General features: G+C 35.3%; 1 protein-coding gene and 1 non-coding gene across 2 annotated transcripts; one reads left to right on the forward strand and one right to left on the reverse strand.

Moving 5' to 3' along the window:
- Nucleotides 1-1,743: 1,743 nt before the first annotated feature.
- Nucleotides 1,744-1,816, forward strand: Trnav-aac. Its single transcript has one exon. It is a non-coding gene; the product is annotated as a tRNA-Val (tRNA).
- A 396-nt stretch (nucleotides 1,817-2,212) lies between these two features.
- LOC123666533 (227 kDa spindle- and centromere-associated protein-like) lies at nucleotides 2,213-5,936 on the reverse strand. Its single transcript, XM_045600636.1, has 4 exons — nucleotides 4,417-5,936; nucleotides 3,819-3,900; nucleotides 3,017-3,206; nucleotides 2,213-2,582 (listed from the first exon to the last, which is right to left on the reverse strand). The coding sequence occupies exons 1-4, from the start codon at nucleotides 5,745-5,747 to the stop codon at nucleotides 2,395-2,397; spliced, it is 1,791 nt and encodes a 596-aa protein (XP_045456592.1). The 5' UTR covers nucleotides 5,748-5,936; the 3' UTR covers nucleotides 2,213-2,394.
- Nucleotides 5,937-8,454: the final 2,518 nt, after the last annotated feature.

The following is an 8,454-nucleotide window of genomic DNA, read 5'->3' on the forward strand; positions in this document are numbered from 1 at the left end:
AGAGTTATTAAGGTTTTTGAAAGAACGGCGCATGATAATGGTGGGTTTCATCTTAGGAGATCGGATCTTATATGACAGATAAACCAAATCGTGATATGAAAACGCTTCCGCTGAGAGTTGGCCATGCACGTAAACAAATTCTGGAGAGGAACCTATCATGAGGTCAAGAAGTGAGGGTGAGCAATTAGAAAAAAGTGTGTTAGATTAGGTTGCAGTAAAGATAGATTAGAGCTGGAGATTATGTTTCTTAGCACGCGAGTCATCCTTAGCCAAGCAGGTATTAAAATCACCCATGATGATGGTTTGATCGACAGTATGAATATACGTTTCTAGAAGGTTTTCAAGAGATTGGAAGTAGTATATTTGGAGTGACGAAGAGTAGAATACTCCTAAGAGAACTTTTAGTTTACCAAATAACACTTCCAAGAAAATGTGCTCTGATAATTCGGAATATGCTGAAGGCGATTTGTGTATGATCGAAAAAGGTATGGTTTCGCAGATAAATAGCTACACCACCTCCCCCTTTACCAGTTCGGTCGTTACGAATAAGGTGAAATCCTGGGATTACGAAAGAAGTAGAAGGTAAAGATGGTTTCAGGAATGTCTCAGAAACTAGTACAGCATGGATATTCGCAACATCGAATAAGGCTAAGAGATCGGGATAATGGGCTGGGATGTTTTGTGCGTTTATATGTACAACATTAAAATATTTCTGGAAAGAGGAAAATTTAGAGTTAAGAACACTATTCAAAGGGACTGAAGTACTATGAAAATTTTCATCCAAAGATGAGTTCAAGGAAAGATAACTGTCTTCATCAGAAATAAAAGTACCACTATTAAGCATCATAATATTACGAATATAAATATATGTATTAAGATATAATATACAAGTACTTATATAGTGATAATAAAGATATAAATAATAAGATATTTGCCTCCCTTTTTAGAAAAACCTCACAATTGCCCCAGATAAATTATATATCATTTTATAGATAATTGTTTGCTCTACATCCACAACTAAAAAATTTATTATTGTTTTTGTTTTTGTAGGTTAATTATCAAATTTATATATATAACGGCTTTAATTTTGAAACAACGGTAACAAGATTGACGGTCAGTGATTTTTTACTTATTTAGTGCGAAATATTTGCACGGGTCTTGTTAGTAGTATAAATAGAGAAGGATTGCAGAACGCTAATATTTTTTTTAAAAATTATGCATAAAATATATTAAATCAATGAAGAAAACATACAGTACCATGTATTTGACACACACACGCATAGCCAAAATGATTTTTTTTAAAAAGGATCTTAATTTTCATTATTTTTGGATTTTTAATTTAATTTTTGATTATGTTCGAATTTCGACCTCTGGGCGACCACTAGTAACAATAAGCCCGAGGTTATAAATGTAATATGATTCTAATCAGTTATAAGGGAAATCGAATTTTCACACTGACTAAGTCTTTCAAGTTTTTTTGTTATAATAAAAAACGCATATATTTTAAATGAATATGTATAAAGTCTAAAGTTTAATCAATTTCGAAACTTAACCCAAAAGAACACTTCTTGCAATACCTTAAGTTAACGATTAGTTACAATTTGTTTAGTGATTACGAAATTATTTATTACAAAAATATAAATACAAATATTTGCTTAATGGATGTTTTTAGTAGCCTATGTTAGTAGCTAATTTTATTTCACCTCGAAATATCTAAAGGATATTTTAATCATTATTGTCATCGTTTCCGTGGTGTAGCGGTTATCACATCTGCCTAACACGCAGAAGGCCCCCGGTTCGATCCCGGGCGGAAACATATCTTTTTGCTTTTAAAATAAAAAACTATTCTCAAATTAATTTATATTTAATTTCTTTCTTCATGCTTTTTTTATATATAATAAGGTTTAGCGATTAAACATTATTTTTTAGTTACTAACAATTTTATTTCTTAAAAACCAATTTACGTTTTTCTCGCTAGCTCTTGTTAAAATTCTCGATAATGCACTCTGAGTTATTTCTAGAGCGTTCTTTTAGAAATGCCAAATTAATTCGAATTTAAAAATTTCGAGAGAAATAACTAATGTCACATACGCCGTGTATTACGGGTGTCGTGCGGATATGCATTATTATATAAATATAAAATAATATACCTAAATAAATAATAAATCCAGGTAGCCTACAAAGTTATTGTTGTTTTCAATAAAACATTGAATATTTTTGAAAAAACATTTCATTTGTACCTACGTGATGTAGTTTTACACGTCTTATATGAAACAATTAAAAAGTGTTTTAAAATTAAATATAACATTATGTAATTATATTAAAAATTATTTAATTACAAAAAGAAGTAGGTATTTCTAAGAAATGAGATAAAATCATTTTCAGACACACAAATCAATCACTAGAATCATTATCACTGCCAGCGTCATTTTCATGTTTCTTATCTGTTTTTAACTTTTTATTTTTGTTGCGTATTTCATATTTTGCTACGAAAATCTTTTTCCCGCCAATTTTAACGTCTTCTGCAATTTTAATAGCCCGTTCCACTGCTTCTGGTCCATCAAATTCTATAAAAGCTGTACCTGTAAATAAATTATAAATTTAACAAAATAATTTACCTACTGCAACTTTTCTTAAGCATTTAGCTCGTACTTATCAAAAAAATCTACACCACAAAGTGACAGTAAAATTAGTCAACAATTTAAAAATTGCTACATTATAACGTTAGATACATTACAAATGTTAGACAAAGTACTCAGTGTTATACAATAACTGTGAGTATAATATATTAAAAAATTGAGAACATATAAGCAATTATTAAACAATTTCTATTACTCTATTGCAACTATTAAGCTTATTTAGCTGGGTAAAAACCTATCATCCTTTTCAGGAGAGATATAAAAAAAAGATACAACAGTAAATTTTAAAAACGAATGCCAGAATTAATAAATCTTTACAGCCATGGATAGATGAATAGATTATCATAAAAAATATGTTAATCCATAGTTAAACTTACCCATAGATTTTTTTCCTTTAACCAATCGTCGTACATTTCTTATTTTACCAGCACTGGTGAACACCGAGCTGATAGCTGGTTCAGACAAATCCGCATAAGATCTCACCACCAGTGTAGTCTGAGTGGGGGGCAGTGGTCGCTTAATGCGTATACGATTCCCTTCAAATTGCGAGTTATCTTCATCTAACGCCTGTTAATAAAGATAGTATATATGAAACAGATAAATATACAGACAATTTTTTATTGTTTCCTATTTGTCTTTTAATACCCATAACAAGGATTCATGACTTTGTTATCTATCCATAACAAATTAATATAATTTTTTTCTGTTCTTATTATTCTGCATCTTATTTACTTAAATGAATTGAAGAACAGAGAAGACCATTAACTTGATATTATACAGGAAGACGATTGATGTTACAATTTACAATAAGCAATAATAAAACGAAATAAAGTGAAAATAAGTTTTAATAATGATGAAGTGTACTTTATTATACTTTATTGACATTTTTTTTTAATTACTCTAGTCTTCATATATCAAAAAAACGAAAAAAAAAAATTGGTAAATCTATAGAAAGTCGGGATCTAATTATATTTTCGTTACAAAAAAAAATTAACCTACCACCTGCGGGAAGTGCAGCTTGGTTTTGGGTATTTTTCGAATTTCTATACCTATATTCTAGCAGACAACCCGCCCCTCTCCTCCAAACCCCATAAATTAGAACCCAATTATGTATAAAATAGCCAAAAAATTTACCCACATGGTCATCTTGTTACTTGTGTATTATACTGGTATCCTCACCTTATTCACCGAGTCCTCGGAATCAAAACTAATAGTTGTTGTAAAGACTTCAGGTTGTTCAATGGAGTACACTTCAGCGATTCTAGAAACATTACAAACAGGTATATAGAATTTTACAAATATAAAAAAAATATATTAAAATATATTTAACCAATTTTTTCTAACATAATTGTTGGCCGAAATTGTAACCTTTAATTTTGCTACAGCAATTGAAACTTTCTAAACACTAGTTGTGCCTGTGACTTTGTCCGCATGGTATAGTGACTTTGTATTTTGACTATTTTTGAATATATCTTTTAGTTTATTTTGGATTATAAGCACCATTGTTTGGGTATTTACATGTACAACGTCATCCGTTAAATTATTTTAACTTTTTTAGTGATTGACATGAAACAAACACTAAATGTTAGGTGACGCTTACCACAATATATTAGTGAAAACCACATCTAAATCGAACAAGCCTTTTCTGAGATTAGTGTGTACAAACGCACAGACAAACAAAGGTCCCAATAATATATTTTTTTCATATATCTTCCATATACAGACAGCGATCCATTACATTTTTATTATATGAATTGATTAAGATTGTTTTGCTTACCCAATTTGTTTAACAACTCCAAATTGAGCAAAATGATCTGTAAGCAGCTTCCTATAGTTGCACATTATTTTCAATGGCAGGTTTTCAACTACAACTGATGTGGCAAGCTTGTCATCATTCATCGCACCTTTCCTGTCTTTGTTCCACTTTCTTTTCATCCATTTTACTTTTTCTTTTTCTTGTGTGGCATTATTGTCACTTGCATCAGGTGATGCATCTCTTGTAGCTTTTTGTTTATTCTTTTTTGGTTTGTGCTTCTTCTTTTTTTTATCTACCACTGACATTTCGTCTAGTAAGTTTGTCAATGTATGAGCATTGTCGCCAATACTTAAGTTTTCTAGATCCTGAGCAACCACATCAGGTTTTATTTCTTTTTTTGAAGCTTTGGAAGCTGGTTGACCTTCTGGATCTGTGCTCTCTTTCACTTGTTTGACATGTCGTTTTTTCTTCTTAATTTTTTTATCTTTGTCTTCAACTGTTTCTTTTTCACTTTCAGTTTCTTTGCTACCATCAGTGGTAGATGAAGCATTTTCAACCTTCTTTGGTTTCTTCTGTCTTTTATTCTTCTTTTTCTCTATTTTCTTTTGGTTCTCCTGTTTCGTATCAGGGACATCCATTGCGTTATCCGATTGTTCATTATCTGACTTAGTTTTATTCTTTAATGAATCTTTTTGAACAGTATCTGATGTAATAGTTTCAACTTTAAAATTAGTTACATCTGCTTTATTTTCTTTTTCGTCTTGTGATTTCCTTTTGTTTTTTTTCTGCTTATTAGAATTGAATTTTGTTTTACTACTTTGTAGTAACTTACTAACCATTATGGATAGATCGGACTTGGATCTCTTATTGGCAACTACTTCAGTGTCGTCTAACATAAAACTTACTGACTTATTCCTCTTTTTTGACTTGTTTTTTGTTACAGTCACTGTAGATATATCTAGAGAACTATCTGCGACAGATGAATTTTTCATTATAGACTTAACATTTTCGTTAATATCTTTTTTGCCTTTACTATTAGGTGTGGAAGTAGCTTTAAAATTATTTTCACTTCCGGAAGCTTGCGGTTGGTTACCATCCACATTTAAACTGGAAATATTCATACTGGCATTTTTGAATTTTTTTTTTTTATTTGGAGAGCGCTCTCGCTTGGAGAAGTGTAATTTTGTCTTGGGTGAGTTTTCGTTGCTGACACCGTCTTCCGACTTGTGCTTTTCAGCTAATTTGGCATTCGTTTCAGATTCAGGTGAATAAAACTTAATAAAATCATATGTTTTATTTTGTAACGCCTTCTCAGGTGTATTTTTAGGTAATTCAAATGATTTCGATTTCATGGTATCATCAAAAATACTCTGTCGTGTCACATACGTGTTAAAGACAAAGTTTTGATAGTAAAGTTTCAAAATTTTCACAAACTACAATAAAAACGTGGAAATGTGAAGGAAGCGCACTAAAGTTTGAGATTTGAGAGATAGAGGTTAGGTATGTTTTTTGTAATTTGTCAGAATTGACGTTGTCATTTGAAATAGAAAAAAAATCGTAAAAAATACATATATATTATTTTGCTTCTTTTTAGAGTTTTGTAAGAAAATATTTAATTAGCGTATGTATAAAAATAATATATTCATTAAAAAAAAGTTAAGTTATAAGATAAATATCTAAATCTAATATTTATCTTTGTAACTACCGCTCTGGTGTAATAGTGCGCGTAGTTGCCTAAAACACCAACGGTTTACGGACCCCGCGTGCCTCGGAGAGAGCACGTTAAGATGTCAATCCCTGTTATCATAAATATCATCATATTTGATAGCGATCGTTCCTCATAATAAGAAACATATCCGGAGCCAACCCGCAATGAGCAGCATGGTGGATTAAGCTCCAATCCTTCTCCTACATGAAGTAAGAGGCCTATGCCCAACAGTGGGATGTTACAGGTTAAATTTAAATCCATTATTTATCTTTATCGATTAATAGAGCTAATAATAAATAATAATTAATTAACCTCTGGTAAACCGGACTTACTTTCTCCCGAAGCCTTGGATCTGATGTGGCGTAGGCGCGAGTTGCCCGCTGCTTCACCAGAATAGAGGGCTCTTTCCAAGAGAATACGGAAACTTGTACGCCGAGACCTCCGCTGCTCAAATACGAAAAAGATTGCTACTCTGATTGAGCAGAATAGGGGATCCAAAGTTTTCCAAAGACCACTGGGGAATATTCTCTTGCGAAGCTTAAAAGAGTGGATGGCAGAACCGTTTGCTCTTGCCATCAGATCCGAGAAGAGGTTGAAAATTTTTATGGATAGCTTTACTCATCGAGTGCACGCAAGCTTGTGACTTGGGACACCGAACATCCACGGGCACCATCGTTGCGCCATTATTCGGAGTCTATCCCGGACTTCAAAGAAGATGAGGTTAGTGCAGTGCTCGGGCAGTTTAAAATCGGGAGGGTTCCGGGGAATGACGGAGTTACCACTGAACTCCTTAAAGACGCAGGACGACCTGTTCTAAAAGCCTTGGCAAGACTCTTTAACGCCGTCTTCTACCGAGGTACCACGCCGGAGGTGTGGTCCAGGAATGTGGTGGTGCTGTTCTTTAAGAGAGGTGATAAGTCTCTGTTGAATAGTTACAGACCGATCGCACTTCTGAGCCACATCTATAAGTTGTTTTCGAGGGTTGTTACGAATCACAAGACTCGACGAATTCGAACCGCCACAGCAGGCTGGGTTGGCTACAGCACCGTAGACCACATCCATACTGTTCGGCAGATTATTCTAAAGACAGAAGAATATAATCAGACGCTCTGTATGGCATTTGTGGATTACGAGAAAGCCTTCGACTCTGTCGAGACCTGGGCTGTCCTGGACTCTCTGCAGAGAGAGAACAAGACCTCTTTCCTTCCGGCGTGGGTAAGACAGGGAGACGTAATATCACCGAAACTGTTTACCACTGCGCTGGAGGATGTTTTTAAGGCCTTGGATTGGGGGGGATGAGGCATCAACGTCAACGGTGAATACATCTCACATCTTCGTTATGCCGACGATATCGTCATCCTTGTGGAGACGTGGGATGAGTTAGGCCAAATGCTGGCCGGCTTAAACGAGTCCTCCCGACGCTTCGGTCTCTGTATGAGTTTGGACAAAACGAAAGTTGTCTTTAACAACCTTGTCATACCGAGACCGGTATCGGTAGATGGTGCCCTTCTCGAACTTGTTCAGGATTACATTTACCTAGGCTATACTATGCAACTAGGCTGCAACAACAGAGAGGCGAGAAGGTGACCGATAGGAGAATTGAGTTGGGCTGGGCAGCGTTTGGCAGGCTTCGTCGAGTCTTCATTTCGAAGATTCCGCAATGCTTGAAGACAAAACTCTTCGAGCAATGCGTCCTGCCTGTGTACGGAGTCGAGACGTGGACACTGACGAAGGGACTGGTCCACAAGTTAAAAGTCGCTCAATGTGCAATGGAACGGGCTATGCTTGGGGTCTCTCTCAAAGATAGGATTAGAAATGAGACTATCCGCGAGAGAACAAAAGTACCGACATAGCCCACAGAATAAGCAAGTTGAAGTAGCAGTGGGCTGGCCATCTATGTCGCAGGACCGATGGTCGTTGGAGCAGACGGGTCCTGGAGTGGAGACCGCGTCTTGGCAAACGCAGTGTGGGACGTCCTCCGACCCGTTGGACCGACGATCTACGTATGATTGCTGGTGTAGGCTGGATGAGGATTGCGGAAAACCGGGATGCCTGGCGCGAACTTGGGGAGGCTTACGTCCAGCAGTAGACTGCAATAGGCCGAACCGACTGACTGACCGAGACCGGACTCCCCCGAGCGCGAGCTTCCGTAATCTCCCGCGGGTTTGAATTCAACCCTAGCACTTATTCTATCGCACCGCCCACGTGGTGCTAACTTTGCATCTCCCGCGTAATATGATTCGATAAGCGCGCGCTACTTGAGACGTAGTTTTTTGCTCATAACTCAAAATTTTCTACACTTAGAAACGCTTATATTATTTTGAAGAGTATGAACTAAGCTTTAATTTACT

Source organism: Melitaea cinxia, chromosome 2 (genome assembly GCF_905220565.1).
Source record: "Melitaea cinxia chromosome 2, ilMelCinx1.1, whole genome shotgun sequence".
Classification (NCBI taxonomy): Eukaryota; Metazoa; Arthropoda; class Insecta; order Lepidoptera; family Nymphalidae; genus Melitaea; species Melitaea cinxia.